The sequence below is a fragment of the Candoia aspera genome, chromosome 3 (genome assembly GCF_035149785.1).
Source record: "Candoia aspera isolate rCanAsp1 chromosome 3, rCanAsp1.hap2, whole genome shotgun sequence".
NCBI classification, from domain to species: Eukaryota; Metazoa; Chordata; class Lepidosauria; order Squamata; family Boidae; genus Candoia; species Candoia aspera.
This window is the reverse complement of record NC_086155.1, coordinates 133,592,275-133,611,791: the sequence shown is the minus strand read 5'-3', so window position 1 is coordinate 133,611,791 and position 19,517 is coordinate 133,592,275. Positions and strand designations below refer to the sequence as shown.

General features: G+C 38.4%; 1 protein-coding gene across 1 annotated transcript in view; it reads right to left on the bottom strand.

Moving 5' to 3' along the window:
- LOC134494691 (glutamate decarboxylase 1-like) overlaps positions 1–18,216 on the bottom strand; it is a 53,064-nt gene extending 34,848 nt beyond the window's left edge. The window contains exons 1-3 of the mRNA XM_063299938.1: positions 18,178–18,216; positions 17,061–17,722; positions 12,920–13,008 (exon numbers count right to left, since the gene is read on the bottom strand). Coding sequence (XP_063156008.1) covers positions 12,920–13,008; positions 17,061–17,722; positions 18,178–18,216 — 790 coding nt within the window. The remainder of the gene's footprint in view (positions 1–12,919; positions 13,009–17,060; positions 17,723–18,177) is intronic.
- Positions 18,217–19,517: the final 1,301 nt, after the last annotated feature.

Sequence of the window (19,517 nt, the reverse complement as noted above, 5' to 3'; positions counted from 1 at the left end):
ACCACATATACACATTCTTTCTTTGAATGCATTAATGCAAAACACTGGTGAGATGACTGAACCATGAGACAGGATATCACTCACACTTGGTCACCTCCCAGCTAAATTAGTGCAGGAATGGCACTCTCCACTCTTGAGAATGTATCCTATTCCTCTGAAATAAATTTTGAAAGCAAATTCTCTTCCATAAATTGAGAAAGGATGTATTAAAAATAAAATCCTGCATGTAATTTGAATCAATACATGGATAGAAGAAATAAACTAATTGTTCCCCAAATATTGTGCTTTTTTTCTTTAATAAAAGTACTTAATATACTATTAATGAATGAAATAGTAGCGAATTTGTTCAGCTTTTAGGCTCAGATTTGAACAAAGAAGAATACATAATTCAGCTCAGCCCATGGCTGTTAAAAGATTTTGTATCTGGATTGCTGGTTTCTCATCTTTGCACAGAACTGAACAGAATCTTTGGACAGAACAGAAGAAAATTTGAGGAATTAATAATACAGTTAAAGCAGAACGGTACAGACAACGTAATAAAAGGGTTGGTAAGTAAAGTTTATAAAATACTGATCGAATGTAATTTAGCACAACAAGGAATGAAATTTAGTTGCAAGAGTGATTTAGGTATTAATATTACAGAAGAAGAATGGTCAAAAATTTGGACACAAAGAATTCTGAAAAATATGTCTATTAGAATTAAAGAGAATTGTTATAAGACAGTTTGGAAATGGTATATGACTCCAATAATGCTAAACTACTATAACAGAAATAATTTAAAAAATTGTTGGAGGTATAAGAAAGAAATTGGGACTTATTTACATTTATGGTGGGAATGTGAAAAGATTTAAAAAATGTGGGAAAAGGTTTTTTCTGAGATTAATGAAATACTATTAATTTGCAAATAAGTCCAAAAATTGCATTATTGTTAAATTTGGGAAATATGAAATTAGAGTGGCAAAAGAAAAAGATGATAATAATTTTTGTTACTGCCTTAAGATTAAAAATAATTAAAAAATGGAAAGTGGACTGTGAGTAAGAGCTTGGTTTAAAGAAGTATGGAATATTGCTATTAATGATAAATTGACATGTGAACTAAAATATAAAAAGGGTTTGGTGAAAAGGAATGACTTCGATGCTATATGGAGTGAATTTCTGGAATATGTTTTTGTTAAAGGGAAGGCAGTAAAACCGGATCAATATATATTATCTTTTTGGAGAAGAGGGCTTATTAAGAATTATTAATAATAAAAATGTGTGATAATAAAAAGTAAAGGGATAAGGAGGGTTATAGATCCCACAGGTGATGGGTGCACATAGAGGTTAAGTTATAAAGTTATATGTGTTATGTTTTGGTTGTTTGATCGATTAATTTTATTTTATTTATTTTTGGTTATTATTGGTTGTGTGTTTTGTAATTCGAATTTTAAATAATAAAATTATATTAATAAAAAAATAAAAATAACAAATGAAACCACTTTAAAAAAAAGAACTGAATATTGGCACACAGGCGAAATCACTTCCTCCCTTCCTACAGCATTCCAGATTCTGTTCTTCCTAGAGTCTTGAGCCCTGGCATAAATTTCTAGAATACTATGTGAGATGTGGTTTTACAGAGGTTAAAAATTACAGCTCCCAGCACCTTCATGACTAGCTGTGCTGTTCAGAGAGCCACTAGTTCATCACCTCTGCCAAACGCTAAGCATTTATTACAGCACATTGTGAAAGAACAGAAAGTACAACATGCTGTGTTTAAAATATAAATGATTAGCAATAAATTAATAATAACCTTCATTTTCCCCCAGTGTTAATTCATTGTGAGGCTTAAATAATATGTATTCTGTTCAATGAGTCCTATTTTAGTCATCATTTTTTAAAACTAATGAAACAGTCACATACTCAGAAAAAAACCTATCTACTCCAAATTGATAAATTGTTCATGATGGCAAATCCACACCTGAAATCAAACGCAGGATAACTTTAGGCTGGATTGCAATGGTCAGCGTGAATAAGATCTGGAAGAGCAAAGATACCACCCTAAATACAAAAGGCAGACTAGTCAGAGCAATAGTTTTTCCCCTGATGATGAATGGGTGTGAGAGTTGGACAATAAGAATGGACGACCAAAGAACAGACGCATTTGAATTGTGGTGCTGGCGTAGACTGTTACGTTTACCAGGGACAGCTAGAATAACCAGCAAAGAAGTGCTGGACCATATAAAACCATTAGAAGCCAAAATTGTAAGACTACGGCTGACTTACTTTGGCCATGTCATATGTGCAAGGTCACTAGAAAAGTCGGTGATACTAGGAATTGTTAGTGGAACAAGAAGAAGGGGCAGGCCAGGAATACGCTGGCTCAATACCATCAAAACAGATGAACATCCAGCAATTAAAAGAAACCATGCTTGATAGGGCTGCATGGAGAGCTCCTGTCCATAAAGTCGCCAAGAGCCGGACACGACTGAATGGTTAAAACCAAAATCGAATTGAACTCCAAAGTCAATCCCATTATGTTCAATGGGACTTACTCTCTCTTAAATATGCAGATGAATACGATAATATTTTCTTTTATTCATGCCACTGAAGTATTCTCAGAAGACTGGGAAATTTCTCACACCTTCCTTTTATGCACAAAATGCTTTCCCCCATAATTTTATGTGGTTTAAAAGCTATTTCTTTTATGGCGGGGGTTATTTATCACAGTTCCTTTTTATCACTGTTGTTTGTATCTTTCCCAGCTGAGCCATAAGTCACAGGAGCTTTTTTTTTCCCTAGTGGAAATGGGAATAATTGGTCAATTCTTAACTGCAATTCTTTTAATACCAAAACTCTGTCATAAGTGAGTAAGAGGAGATCAGATATAATAGTAATTTTTGTTGTCAAGAGACTGCTGTAGCAATAATCTTTCATGCTTCTGAGGAAGATCAAGCAGCTTTTAAAAATTAAACAAACAAACAAGCTGTGAATGTTACTTATGATGTCGTCAGTTATGTGGTTTACCAAGAAAAAGGTAACATCACATTTTAAACCTGGGGACAACACATCTGGTCCAAGGAAATTTCTGAAATAGAAAATTGAAATATTACTAATGGTAATTTTTTTTTAAAAAAACCACCACCACCATCATCAGTTCATTTCCTTTTATTAGTAAACCCAGTTGTGCTATGTTTGGAAGATCTACAGTGTGCAATGACATCTAGGCAAACATCTTTGGTCACAGCTCTGCCTCTCTTTCGGTTTAGTATATGCAGTACCTGAAATGCCTACCAAATCTTGGTGATAACCTATTTTATCAGACTTAATTTCCCATACTATGATTTCAACTTCAGCCTGATTGTTTGCCAAATGCTGTACTTGAAAACAGAGACTGGAGGACACCTTCTGTTTCCTTCCAATGTGTTTGATGAAATTCCTGTCTTCTCGCTGGTGGGAATTATGCAGGAGAAGAAACAGAGCAGCATATTTGGGTCCAGCTCATGTTACACCTGTAATTTATTATTTACTTTCCCTCATGTTCTGTTCCTCATGTCCTCTCATGTCCTGACCTCATTGCAGTGAACATCTCCAGTGATGTTGAATAGGCATTGATTCTTCAGCACCTCATGACCCTACTGACAAGGAGGAGGAGGATGTAAATAAAGAGTTAAGGATTGTCTCTGTGGCCCCTCTTTATCTAACATCCTGCTTGTTCTTTGTCTAAGAGAGTGCTAACCTGAGATCACTTCTGGCTTTCTTCCCAGGCTCACATGCACAGAGCACATGCTCTTTTGCTCTTCTTCTAATAGGAGGTATCTAGCTAGGCGCTAGGCTTTACCTATCCCTAAAATGTAATTCCTGTATCCAAATCTCATTTCTGTTATAGTTTTAAAACCTGCTTTACTAATCATTGTTCAGGTCAGATTCCGCATCTCAGGAACACATAGGTGCACCCACACATAATGCTTCAACCTCCAATGGCACTGGTTTCCTAGGTTCTTGTCAAGGGCAGTACAGCAACTACCCCACTGTGAATTTCAGATCTTGGCTGAACATCTAAATCTGCTTCTTTGTCTAGTCTGGGAGGTCACCTGGCTTCATCTGGAGATCACTTTGCACCAGCTTCTCACCTGAACGCTGGTTCTTTTCTTCCAATCCTATCTATGCATTCCATATATGACAAGCTTGGCTGATGTTTTAAATGTTTTGCTGACAGTCTATTTAAGTTCTTAAAGAAACCAATGAAAATATGGGATCTAAGTTTTATAAATAAATAGATCTGCCTTAGTCTAGTGCAGACCTTTGGATTTCACATATAATCATTTGGAAATGCCTGATAAGGCTGATGAGGTTGAAATAGGAGATTTGAGGTCTCTGCCTTTTTCATCCATGGATTTAAGCACTATTTTTACCTTTATGCTTCATTTTGGGAGATTATTTCTTCCTAGCATAGATACAATATTACCAGAAAACTATTGGAAGCTATGGGTAGATACTCTTCTTAGCAATTGGAAATTAAAACATGCTGTCTTTGAATCTTCTATTAATATATATCAGTGGCTTGATGTATAAATAACTGTCTTGAATAATTGTGGCAAAATTCCTCCATGTCTCAAACCTACCTGTTTAGTTTCAATAACCAAAAATGTTTGGATCTTTTATGAATGGACAAGGAAGTAGAAGAATAGCACAGTTTCCACATGACAAATGGAACTGACATAATTCTGCCAACTGGGCTTTTAAAACTGATAAATGCAAAAGTGGCAAGTGACTTTTTAAAAAATGTGTCTTGTTTTAATCATTTACATTATGAGAGGACATCCATTTTATGGTTAAGGAAATGTGAATTTGTCTGTCAAATCTACTTAGAAATTGCACAGGCTGTCCCTTGTTTCATCCAGAAGGGCAATTAATCCTTCCTAGAGCTGCAGTTAAAATCTAAAATATTAGTTATTGATTTAAAGTTTGGACATAAACTCCAAAAGGTCACACTTGAATCCCCTAATCCATTACAAGTTGGAAGTGTAATTTTTTGCTGTGAGGAAATGTTCAGTAGTGCTGAATTTCTAATATATGTGTCTAATATATGCATTTCTTAACCTTCACAATAAAAGAGTGATCCTAAAACTCTTGTATCACACCTGACTTTTGATGCTTCATCGGTTCTTTATAGCCTAGGACTTCCTGTCCTGTCCTATCCTATGACTGCAGCTTAGGAAGCAACTTGAAAGTTTTCTGAAGTAAAATATGCCCCCATCTCTGCTCCAGATCAGTTGTACTATAAACCAGGAATTCTTCTGAGGCTCAGATCTTAGAATTAGAGCCCCATAAAGCTCTTTTTTTTAAAAATGAACATTATAAGACTCCCCAAGCTATGCTCAAACCCAACAAAGTTTACCAATGACAAGGCATGCATTTGAACAAAACAAACCAGTTTTGTTTGGACTCTTCTGAAGGTGATAAAGTTATGACTTATCAAGATGTGAAATTTCCTATAACTCCAAAGAAAACTGCATCAAAGATGCTACGACACAGAACAAAGCATATGTTCCATAATAAAACAATTGCCACATCCTTAAAAATTCTAAATCTCATGGTACATTATTCTAGAGTTTATTGTTTGTATCATCATATAAAATTGAAAACCCCAGTTGGGTCATCCACTCCAGCATCTGCTATGAGGCAGAAAACAGGGCTCTTTTTAGTTGTCCTCTGAGATATTGCTGCCTTTTTTATTGTCTTTGACACTAGACCATTTTTCTAATGACTGAATTTATTTTCTGTAAGTTACATCCATTAGCTTGTTTCTTCCCATTTCCCCCCTTATTGCTTTGTGTTTTACATGTGCTCTGTTTCAAAATACTTTTTATTAGTTCACCAATTGGTTTTGTGAAATAGCTGCGTTTAATACATACAGTAATTCTAAATTTTAAAACGGAGTTGTATTAACCTGTTGTTTAGAAAAATGAAGTCTTTTATGATGTATGGGGATGCACTCTTTTGTAGGCAGGCACCAATTGATCAGGTACATCATGTTCAGAATGAGAAATCATTGTTGTTGAATAGATTTAGCAGAAGATGAAGTGATGGACACCAATTCAGACAGGTTTAAAAGGGGATTCATCAGATTCATGAGTACTAAGGCTATTAATGTCTATGTGTTATGATAGCTATATATTATCTCCAGGATCAGTGGCAGTATATTTCTGACAACCAGTTGCTGGAGAAACCTTTTTGTAATAAATTCACAAACAGATACAAAAACAGGGGAAATGAACTTATGATTAGAAAAATGGAAAACTGCTGGCAACTTCATCCATCTTGACTATAACTACAAGCTCAGTTGTGATGTACAACAGAATACAACTTGTGTTGTGGGCTCATTTGTCATTTTTAATATCTATCCTTGTTTCAAAAGATTCCTTAAGATGATTTTGCATAATATTTTTAATATATTAACATGGGAAGCTAATGTTACAAACCATACTTGTAAATAGGTAATATAGACACATGGAGACTGGCTGCAGCCTGCTGTCATTAGGGCTATAAAGTGTGGTATACATAGGAGCCCTAAATATATTGCTTTCATGAACTTACAATTAATTTCTTTTTTCAAAATACCTGGCATCTGATTGCTTCCCTGCTTAGATTTGTTCTACAGAAGTTTTGATGAATGAAGTGAACCACATGAATAATGATTCTTTCTATGTATATTATTTTTTTTAAAGTACAAGAAAAAAACAAACCTGTAAAATATTAAAACAAGTATCAGACTTACAGAAATTAACAAATGAAATGTGTTATATACTGTAAGTAATCCACATAAGTTCAATTACCTTCTAATTATCCATTTAATATACCAATGGAGTTGTTATTTAGATCAACCTTTAAACATTGTTAGATGTTGTTTGCTGAATTTTATTAGCTTCTAATCTTTTAATGGAATTTGCTCTGTATATACAGTATTATACTGCACCAGTGGGAAAGGGATAAAAGTAAATATATCCCTGTCATGTGGGATCATGGGAGATATGGTGAGGAGCATCAATTATGCCATTTTAGAGGAAGGGAGACCTCTGGTTCAGTGGCAATCTCAACTTCCAACCTGCTTGCCCCGTCCTCAGAACCAGATGGGCAATTGGTGGTGTCCTTGGCCTCAAGGTGCTGATGGTTAATACCAAGTCTGCAACCTTTATCCACAATTTGGTGTTGGATGAGGCAGCACACCTAATGCACATTACTGAAACCTGGCAGGGTGAATGGAACAACATCATCTTGTCAGAAATCTGTCAATGAGGCTAAGCAATGGCATAATAAAACTCTTTCCTGGAAGTTCCTAAAGGCTGTATCGATCTGAATTATCCTGATATATTAACAGCAAAATACCTTTAACTCTAGACTGGGTTGAGATTAAAATGTGATATTTAAACAGAGGATGTGGTACACAAACTTGTGCTGTTCCAGTGTTTAGAACTAGGGCTCTCAACATCTCTGTGTATGGGCCCTGATGAATGGAGTTAATAGGAACTGTAATTCAAAATATTTGGAAGATATCAAATGGCCTACTCTGATTTAAACACTGATCAGAGTGGGTTCTCTGTTCATAATATAGCTCCAACATTCTAAGGAGTGGAATGCTAGTTCAACCATGTATTAAAAATTAAAGTGGATGCTAACTATCTACCAGAAACATTATGGAAAGCTAATTGCCTATTAAACAGTTGTTCCGCTTATACCATTTTCATCATCAGGGCAAAATTAATCTTATAGTATGTGTAATAATTTCCCTTATTAAGGAAGTTATTCAAGGCAGTGGGGGAGCCCATGATTTAATAAGTATACCCTCCTTGGGGCACATAGAAAATAAAACGTAATAAAGAATGAACTTTTTTATTGCCTTCTTTAATGAATTCCATAGAGCAGATCAACTCAAGGTGCACTAATAAACTTCTGTGGCAGACAGAAATGAAGTCTGTTAACATCTAACAGTTTGATCCTAAGTTTACTTTGAAATGGAAGCACTTTAACAGTTACTATCAGAAAACTGGAATAACAATCAACCAAATTCATTAAGTGAACATTTCCCTAGTTTTCCTCTTCTTGTTTTAAAATAGCACTGTGACTAGAAAGCTGGAAATGGAAGGATTGCAAGGCTGCTATATAGACAAGTCTGAAAGTTTTAGATAAGATCAGCCTCAACTAGGACAGAATTTGGCAGCTGTAGGACTATGTTCAGATTCCAAGAGGGCATTTGTGCTCTTTGTATTACTGCCAATTCATCTAGATTATTCTAGAAAAAGTAGAGTAGAGTATCTCTGGTAGATCACTGAGCTTTCGGGTGTGTGTGTGTGGAGGTGGAATAGAAGGATATTGTTATAGTCTCACACTCAAAATGGTGGGCACTCCAAAGATCTGTTTCCCAGGGTTTTGATTTGGTTTCCCTGAAATACTTTGTGGAGGATATGCTGATTTTAGACTGATAGCAAGCTCCAAAGCCTCATATAAGTATGTTTTTTTTTAAAGAATTCAAAACAAAAGCATTTTCCCACAGGAAGGATTCTTTATAATTAATTCCAAAAATCTTATTTCAAATTTATCTGGATCCTTAGTCCATTTATAACTTTCTAAAATCAAAGTTTTAATCACTCGTTTGTTTATTCCAGAAAAAAAAATTAAGTCCTTAAACTTGTATTTAAAACTTCTTTCGCTAAGGATTGAAGGAGACTCACCCAGTGCTGTAAAACCTGTCATCCCAAAGGTTCCTGATAGCTGAAAAGCAGTTAACAAGCGATTTCCAAAAGTGATTAGAAAAGGAAGTACGTGAATCCTGTGTCCATAAAGGCACCGACCACAGTTTGGGTGAAGATGGCATTCCCTCATCTCCCAGAGCTCAAAACCCACTGGAGACCACTGTCCTGTGGTCTTCTTGCGAGAAGCAACTGTCTGGAGCACTTGTGGCTGATCCCAAGTCCTCTCCTTGTCCAGAGAGAAATCCCAAAGAGCCGGTCCACTCTCTGGCTCTTCATTCCGGCAGGGTTGTCAGCTCCACTCTCAGCCAAGCTGTCTTCAGTTCACCATTTCTTCCCCAGAAGTCCCATGAAGGGATTAAAGATCAAGATCGTTAGAAGTAAAAGGAAGGAATTTAAAGTTGGTTTATTTGATCAAAGTTAAAACAGATTATGTTATCTCTGGTAACCCTTAATGCATAGATCATCATCACATTTATTACAGCCCTAAGGCCAATAAAACTATACAATAGTAACAGTCTTACATTAATAAATATATATGTATTAATAATACATATATAATATATATATATAAACAAAAGCAATTAATATACTACAATCCAAAATTAATTAAGAATGAAAATACTAAAATGAATTGAAATAAAATACTATGTTAAGAAATTCTAACCTTCCTTTTGCCAGGAAAATTCTACAAATGCCTTAAAATTACTTAAGATTAAAAAAAAAAATTACAAAGATCTCCTAAAGATTTAAAAAAATGACATGCTATAAGAGAGAATTGGAGTAATTTAATTTTAACAGCAAAGCTCAAGAATTCCACTTCTTGGTTCTGGCTTTTAATAAATCAGGCACTTACAGATAGATGGTTTGGCCCTATTACACAAATATCTGCAGATAAATGGGAGGATCATTTTAAGAACATCTTTAAAAGGGAATCTATTGTAATTGCAGATGGGATTCCCTCCTGCAACAACCTCCCGGATTTGCCACCAGTATCCATAGCTGAGGTTAAAGATTTTATTGTCCAACTAAAACCAGGTAAAGCATCTGGAGGTGACTTTATCCCCCCAGAATTAATTAGGGAAAATAAAGATTGGTGGGCCCCAGTTTTGGCCACCTCGTTCACATGGACTTTTGCTGATCAGAACTGAATGACAAGGTTTTAAGGATTTGCTTATAGATAAGATACACTATAAGATATGGGAAGAAGAAAACATTTGTTGTGTTTTAAGAGAAGGTGATAAGTTACTAAAATTGTTTATACTTGTGATGCAGGGGGAAGTCATTTCTTTATATATTTCTTTTCTTTACTATATTCTTATTTTTTCTTTCTTTTCTATTTTTCTTTTTATTTTCTGCACTTCCTATTTTTTCTTTTTCTTTTTTCCGAGTTTATATTAGTTTTTATCTTTTTAATTGTAATGTTCAGTAAAATTACTATAATTTGGCAGTGATCTAAAATGTTTTTTATTTTATTTTATTTTATTTGTTTATTTAATCTCAAAGCATGCCAGGGCTACAGCAAGCTCTTTGAAATTGCAACAAATGAAGCATAAAGAACAACTCCAGGTGCCCTGGTCTTAACCATAGTTTCTCTGTTTATCAGTCTTTTAATCACCCAAACAATGTAGCTCATTGATTGGTTTGAGGTACTCACCCTTCCTCCTGGTGTGGCTGGCTCATCATATTAAACAGAAAGATAACCACTTACCTTGCTCTGGAATTAAATAGCATTTATTAAGTAATGCTGCAGACCAGAGCAAGAATAAAGAATTATTACTGCTAAATGAGACACTTTCAAGGTGCTGTCATTCTATCTACAATAAACCATTCCTGGAATTCTTGCCCTACCTGTTTCTTAAACTTGCCTACCTCAAAGGGTGGCATACATACTTTATTACAACTCTAAGGCCAGACACTATAAAACTATACAATAGCAACAATCTTACATTAATACATACATAGTATATAAAAATAAAAGCAATTAATATACTACGATCCAAAATTAATTAAGAATAAAAATACTAAAATGAATTGAAATGAATTGTTAAGAAATTCTAAAGCTAAGTGATGATGCAGCATATTGTGCAGATGGTATCACAAAACCGGGCAACCTGGGAGGATATTTTCAGGTTCTTGTCTGAAAGAAGTAGCATTAGATAGAAGTCACTCTCCCTGCCTGGAAATTTCTTCAATAATGGATATATAAGGATCTGTCTAGAATCCTTATATAGGAAACAATATAATAACATATGGCTTAGGGTTTCTATTGAGCTGTCACCACATGGACATAGTATCTTGCCTACCTCATTTTTGGTATCAATCTTAAACCAAACAAAATCAAGGCCGTTGTTTTTGAGTTTCTTTCTCATGCTTTCCTCTTTCTCAAGACTGAGTAATCTTTTCTAAAAACCCACTCCAGTGGTTCACTCATTGCTTCCCCATTTCCAAGGTCAGGTCATTCCTTCACAGTCAGTACATAGAGCCTAATGCTACAAAAATAATTTTGTAGGCTCATGGACATCTACAAAGGATGCACGTGTGTCAAAAACAGCCTGCGTTAAGCCCCATCTGGTTTTAATATGCATCATGTGCAAGTAAAAAAAAAAAGGGCAGAGCTTTAAGCGGCTGCTTGCGGCACCATCTTGATTTTTTGACATCCCCCTCCCCTATTGCAGATACCTCTGTGTAGTTTCCTATTCAGAGCATTTAAGAGAAAGTAAAGTTTTGCTGGCCCACTTTACTAGTGAGAGTTTCAATTCAATTCAAAATTTCAGTATCTTCCCTTCCAGATAATTATACAGTTTACAGATAAATCATTTTTGTTACTAGTAAAGCGTTATCACTATTTTATTTTTTGTGATGACTTCCTATTGTTTTCTTAGTATCCTTTAATAATATTTGCCTGCCTGTACTTTTCACCCTTGTTCCTGGAAACAGGAAGCAAATGCAACTGCATGCAACTGCTCCCTCTTAAACATAAGAATTTGCACGAGACTAAATTAGAATAAGAGTGGTCAAAAGGCAACGGACCAGACTATTCTTGTATGGTTGGTACACTTGGGTATAAGCACATTAGTTAACCTAAACAGAATGTAGAATGAATTATGAATGACACTGTAAGAATCCAATTTATTCTCTGGTACTACATGAGTAGCTGTTTTTAATTCCTGAGAACTCTATTATATAATATAAAAAACTAGTGGTTGCCAAGCACTTGGAAGTTCTGAAATGAGTTAGGACTTTTATGGTAGGTGGCATCTGGCCTCCCTAAAGGTCCATTTGCACAGCAACTACCCACATACCCATTTTCAACCATGTAAAATACAATGGGAAGTTCTTGTATATTGCTGCCCTTCTGCCCCTACATTTCCGTGACATAGCTAAGAAGCCAGCAGTAAGATTTTTCTGACAATATTAGTCCCACAATTGTTCCCATCAGATGTGTGAGCAGGAGGGGAACTAAGAGTGTTTGTAGTCCCTGGTGCAAGTGGTTTATCCTTGAGTAAAGCACATCCAATCTTTTAAATAAACATAATGCAGATGTTGCCAAATAATATAGCCCCACTCACAGAAATACAGAACTTCAGGACATTCAGGAAGTGCAAATATTAAGAGGCAGATGTGTACAAAAATATGGTGTAGAAACTGTCATTTCTTTGATTATTGCAGATTTTAAAAAAATTGGTTAAGACTAGGAATAAATGGAACCATTCAGTATCTCTCAGAAAGAGACACCTGGATTTGGATTTAGATGTATTTTTTTTATATGTTAACAGATTTGCAAATGTCCTATCATAAAGGGAAGCTTTAAAAACAGACCTAAGACAAAGTAAAACACCCAGATTCATCCAGATTTGAGTCCTTAACACTCTCTCTTTTTAAAAGTTGCTCTGCATTCAGCCAGTATTATTTATTTGTTTGTTTGTTAATCATATTTATGTAGCTGCCCGTCTCACATAAAAGTGACTCTGAGAGACATACAACACTTAGTTAAAAAACAATAAATACATAAAAAATAGTCACAGTTAAAAAATAACCATAAAAAGGCACACAAAACAAGAGGGGATGATATTAACCATAGTAAGGAAGCCAATATATCGTATTTGTGATGTCAGCCCTCCAAGATACACTAGACTACCAAAATCTTTATTTTCGTGAGAACTAGGAAGGGTCTTCTCTGAGACACTTACTTGGGTTACAGTTCTTCCCCGGACTCAAATTTCTTTTACCTGACCATCGTCTTGGTTTCAGCTCTTCCTCCTGCTCCTCAAGGTTATTCCTGCAGTGCATTACAGTTATTGAATTAGGATTACCACATTTTTCTGCCAGTCTCCTTATATTTAACAGATGCAAGTCAGGCAATACAACAGAAGAGCCTTTGCCAATAGGCTGTGTGAAGCTCCCAATGTGGTTCTGGTTACTACTGAAAACATCCCACTTTGACCTAGAGAGACAAAGGATCTCTCTGAAGAGATAATTTCAGCCCAGTGTACATTTCCTCAATATCCACTGATAGCCTTGCTCTCCATAATTTTTCTTTAAACATGTATATTCTAGCAGTAACCACTTTATAAATTACATATACATCACCTAGAAAAGCACATTCTTATTCTGTCTGAATTTTCTTCTATTTTTCTTCTGTTTAATGGATGATCTTTACATTCAGAGACAACAGGCACTGTACTGGGAATAACCTGGAGATGCAGATACTGCCTAAAATCCAGTTTATGAGCTTCCAGAGGCATTTGACTACATTCTTAAAAGGTTTCTCATTCTTCTGCATCACCTTCTTCCATGAGAGCTTAACAAAAATAATAAAATGAGATCTTGGCTTATGAGCAAAATAAAATGGGGCTGGAGAGAAGTGTGATAGGAAAATGAGATCTGGGCATAGAAGGGAGATGGGTAGTAGAGTTAGGCAAAGCAGGTACTGACTGGTAGCATTTGAGCTGGAAGAAAGGTTGCTAAAATTGACAGAATTTGCTGAGATTAACTGACTTCTTTGATTAGAGAAAGGTCATTAATGACATTCATCAATGACTGGAAGCCCCTTTTTACATTAAATTTTTTTTTTGTGACTTTTGGTTTTGATGATTAGAAAGAATAGTTACAGAAAGAAGGGAAGTATGATGTAATCTTAGAGAGAGAGGTTTAATTAGAATTGTATGTATAACTGCGGAGAGGAAGATTGGAAGCCACTTCTTTATATTTCTTTTCATGTTTTCTATTCTTTTCTTTTTTCTATCTCCTTTTTTCTTTTTTTCCTTTCCTTTCTTTTTTTCTCTTTCATATTTACTATATCTTTTTCTTTCAATGTTCTTCTTATGATACATGTAAAATCTGTTAATAAAGGCTATTTAAAAAAAAAATGAAAACCAATTCTTCCAGAGCATATTAGTGCTTTATTTTCATTTTCCAGCCATGGCTGGCTAATTTTTGATGGTGTCATATCCCAAGTAAGCAAAATAATGGCCATAGGAAAGGATGTCAGTGTGGACAACACAGTACAGTAAGATATAGTCTACCTTTAGAATGGTATATACAGGCCACCTTCCTTTTTTATAAAGTCTCAGTGTCAGCACTAGACCATTCAAGCATTCACACAATGACAGTCAGGAGACCAGGATCCTTTAACTGTTTAATGAAGCGTAATGACTAGGACAGAAGTAAAGCTGTGAATGGAGAATTCCCGCTAAAACATACATTTAAAACTACATTCCCTTAATTGCCTTCCTTTCCCATGAAAGTATGTCACCCACCCTCCCATCCAGGTGGTGTTGCTGGTGTATGTCTACTGACTGGCCTTGATGTGAACCACCATAAATCTCTAGCCATAATAATGCAATTCACATTCCATCCCAACACCCTCCCCCCAATCTGGCGACAGAGAGTCTGACCCATTGATAAGGAAGTAATGGAAGATGCTCCGATAACGGGTTCTGTGAACCTTTTGATCAGAGGAATCTGACATATTGCCCCCCCCCCATAAATTACAATGTGAAAACAAAAAGAGAGAGGATGGAGAGGGTGGTGAAAAATCATTAGTAAGGGGATGGTTTGGAAGGGTACTTGAAATAAAATTTCTTAGTTAAAAGAGGTGCATTTACATGACATGCATCAACCTACTCAGGATCTAGAAAGTGTTTCCACTTGATCAAGTATTGCAAGGTTTTGCAATGAAAACGAGAGTCCAGGATTTCTTTGATTTCAAAATGTTGATGGCCATCAATCATGATGGGTGGAGGGGTTGGTGCAGGTTGGTGCCACTTAGAATGTTCCAGAGCTGGTTTAAGTAAGCTGCAATGAAAGACAGGATGAAGTCATTTAAGTGTGGAAGGGAGCTGTAATTGCACAGTCACTGGGTTAACAATGGGAAAAGGTCCAACAAATTTAGGGGCTAGCTTTTTAGAAGGTTGTTGGGACTGGAGGAATTCCGTAGAAAGAAAAACCAGATCCCCCACTTTCATTTTCCATTCAGGGCACCTGTGGCGATCAGCAAATTTTTTATGTGTGTTGTGGGCATGATCCAGGGCTTGACAAATGACCGGCCAGTCAGTGGCAATTTGAGTGGCCCAATCGGCAACTGAAGAATCAGGGAGAGCCTGGAGCTGAAGTTCAGGGATTGGAACAAAGTCTTGGCCATAGACAATGCGGAAAGGCGAAAATCCAGTACTTTGATGAACCACATTGTTGTAAGCAACCTCAGCAAAGGGGAGGAGATCAACCCAATCATCCTGCTGGAAGCTGATGTAGCAACGGAGGAATTGCTCGAGACTAGATTGAGCTCATTCAGTCGCCCCCTCCATCTGAGGATGGTTAGACGAGTTCAGGGATTGTTGCACCCCAATTAATTTAAAAAAGCCTGCCAAAACGTAGCAGTAAACTGGATGCCACAATCTGAGATTACACGGTCAGGACATCTGTGGATCCTATAGATGTGCTTTAAAAACAATTTTGCGAGTTGCGGGGCCATTGGGATTTTGGCACAAGGAATGAAGTGTGCCTGTTTTGAGAACAGGTCAATTACAGTCCAAATTACTGTCTTATTTTACTTTCAGGTAAGTCTACAATAAAATTCATGGCTATTTCTTTCCATGGGGCTCTGGGGGAGGCAACTGGTTGTAAAAGATCCTGTGATTTCCCCCCTTTTCTCTTCACTTGGGCACAGATGTGGCAAGATGTGATGTAGTTTTGCATGTCAGCACAAAGAGAGGGCCACCAAAATTTCCGCCTGATCAAGTGCAGGGTTTTGGTGAAGGCAAAATGCCCTGCAGATTTACTGTCATGGGAACGGTGCAAAATGGTTTTGCGCAAAGCTTCAGGCACGTAGATTTTGTTGTTGCAATACCAGACATTGTCAATTTCAGTTAATTGGGCTTTGTTACATTGCAGCCAAGAATCACTGGGAGCACCTGAAGCAGTTCCTCTTTTAGTCTGCCTGCACTTTCACTTTCCCTGCTACTGCTTGTTTGCGCGTTATGCAAGCCATTCCAAGCTGCTTTTGGGAAAAAACAGTTTCTACAACCTCAGATTGAGTGGTATTATATTGTGGAAGGCGAGAAAGTACATCAGCAAGGAAGTTCCTCTTCCCCGGGAGGAAATTAAGGGTGAAATTAAAGCGGCTGAAAAATTGAGCCCAGCAAATTTGTTTGCCATTTAACTTCCTGGGGTTTGTAAAGCTTGGAGGTTTTTATGATCAGTCCAGACTTCAAAGGGATGTTTGGAGCCCTCTAGCAAGTGTCTCCAGTGCGCTAATGCAGTTTTGACAGCCTCTTTTTCCCATATGTGCCAATTGCGCTCAGAGTCAGTGAATTTGCAGGAGAGGTAAGTGCATGGGTGAGTGAAACTGTTCTCACCCTTTTGAATCAAAACGGCCCCTATTGCAGAGTCAGAGGCATCTGCCTGAACAATAAAGGCACCCCTTTATTGTTTGGGTCTGGGTGCGCCACAATGGGTTCTTCTGTGAACAGAGCTTTTAGACGCTCAAAGGCAGTTTGGCATTCATTGGACCAACTGAGCTTCGCCCCTGGGGAAGTCACTTTTTGCGCCTCCCCCCTCCCTCTTGTTTTAAGTAAATCTGTCAAAGGCAGCGCAATTTGAGCAAACTGGGGGATAAATTGTCTGTAAAAATTGGCAAACCCTAGAAAACTTTGAAGCTGCCTCCTGGTGTGGGGTGGCTCCCAGTCCCTAATGTCCTGTACTTTGTCCGGGTCCATCTCAATGCCATTTGCTGAGATACAATACCCCAAATAGTCTAGCTGGCTCTTGTGAAACTCACACTTGGAAAGCTCAGCATATAGCTGGGCATCCCTTAGCTTTTGTAGTACTTGCCTAACCAGTGGGATGTGGTCTTCTAAGCTTTCAGAGTGGATCAGAATATCGTCTAAATACACCAAGACCCCTTTGCACAAATGCTCGTGAAGGACTTCATTGATATATTGCATGAATACTCCAGGGGCCCCAGCCAACTGAAAAGGGAGAACCTTGTACTGGTACGATCCCAGCAGGCAATTGAAAGCTGTTTTCCACTCATCCCCCTCCCTGATGCGGATTCTGAAGTAGTCTTTCCTGAGATCAAGCTTGGTGAACACCTTGCCTTTCAATAGGTGTGACAACATATCTTTCATGAGAGGCAGAGGGTATTGGTTGGTTACTGAGATGGCATTTATTCTGCAGTAATTGGTACATAGCCTCAAGGAGCCATCCTTCTTTGCCCAGAAAAGTACTGGGGCAGCCAGTGGGCAATTAGCTGGTTCGATAAACCCTGTAGCTAAGTTTTTATCTATGAACTCCCTGGGGACTTTTTTCTCAGTTTCTGACATGGCGTACATTTTCGGCTTAGGCAGCTTAGCCCCTGGGTCAATTTCTATGGCACAGTCAGTTTTCCTGTGTGGTGGTAAGTGGTCTGATTCTTTCTCATCAAATACGTCAGCAAAATCTGTGTATTCGTTCGATATGGGGGCTGCCACTGCCTCTGGCTTCCCCACAGGTATCTGATTCAGCAATATTCCCACCAATTGGGTGTCTCTCCGCTTAGGCGGTATCAGTTGTGGGTTACTAACCCCATCTTTAAATGTTAAAGAGGCAGTTCCCCAGTCTATTTGTGGCTTTCTACTTCTTAGCCATGGTAGCCCAAGTATGATTGAATAGTTCGCTATGGGGGCCACAATAAATTGCAAGGTTTCTTTGTGCCCCCCCCCAACCTCATGGCTACAGTCTCTGTTCGAAACTCCACAGGACCCCCATGGTCTATGGAACCATCCATCTGGGTAAAAACAATGGGCTGCTTAAGTCTCTTAATTTTGAGGCTTAGTGTGTTGATTAGTGCGGGGTGTATTAAGCATTTGGTACACCCCGAGTCTAACATCACTGTCAGGTTGGCTTTGTGACATGTTCTTAAGTTTTTTAATTCCACCCTGATTAGTAACATGGGGCAGTCATCACTCACCAGAGGGTCTTCTCCTTCCTTCTCCTCAGAGGCTGCCATGTTGCACGCGGGATTTTCTACCTGCTTGCAGGAGCAATTCAAAACAGGTGAAATTCATTTCCTGCCAGCTTCTGGTCTTCTGACTCTGAGGCCTCACTTGACTCCAGCAGTGGGCCATCATCTAGGTCTCTGCAAGCCAGCGCGGTCACCATGGCTCCTTTGTGTTTGGGCGGTGGGGTCTTGGTCGGTTTCGCTCCCAACTTGGCCACCTCCAATCCTCCACAGGGACACTCCACTGCTCAATGTGTGTCTTTCCCACATTTGAAGCAGCCACCTTTCTTCCAGGTGCAGTCTTTGGTGTCCTCTTTCTCTTGGAACAGCCTTCGTTGGGCAAAGGGGAATTGGCCTGGAGCCCCAGTATTCCTCCCTGCAGCCTGTGCTCTCAGTTGCCTACAGAATTGGTACTGGGTGTTCTTGACCTCCCCAGCCAGGCAGATCCATTCTTTTAAAGTGGGGGGATCTCCTCTGCATAACGCCCATTGCAGGACCTCTGGTTTCAAGCCACCCTTGAAGTAATCAATCTTGGTGGTCTCTGACCAGTCCATGACTTTTCCTGCCAGGGCTTTGAACTCCATAGTGTACTCTGCCACACTTTCCCCACCTTGGCTGAGTTGCTGGATGGCTGATTTTGCCCTCATCTTATCTAGCGGGTCCTCAAACCTCTCCCTCAGGGCTTTCATGAACTCCCTTAAGTTGTTTAGCTCAGGTGCCATGGCGTCATGCAGCTGCACATACCAATCTGCTGCGGCTCCGCAAAGCCTCGCTCTGACCTGGCTCACCTTCTTGTATTTTGTGGGGAAACAGGACCCAAACTCCCACATATAAATGAACACATTGGTCAAGAAAAATGCCAGCTGCTGGGGGTCGCCATTGAATTTGATTTGTATCTCTTTCGGGGTCCCTGGGTGCACCACTTCGGCTGTGGGGCCTCCAACCAATCCCTCTTGGCTTTCTGCGTGGCCCCCACTCCTTCATCGCCATATTGGTGAGTCGAACCCCCTGGTGGAGGTTACAGTGTGGCATCTTCCTTGTGGGTCCGGCGATGCCCCCCTGGAGAGCTGGGTTGAAAATTCACCCAGCGGATATGCTAGGGTGTCAAGGGCTTTCGATACATGCTGCATCATCACCTCCATGGCTGACATTCTTGCCTCCAGCCTATGAATCGCTTGCGGGGTCCCATCAGTGTCCATTGCAGTCCCACGCGACCCTGGGCTCAACACTCTTACTTGTGCCTCCAGGGGTTGGGGTGCTCTTCCCTCCACCGCCTTTGTGCCTGTGAAGGACCCATCTGCGATTCTTTC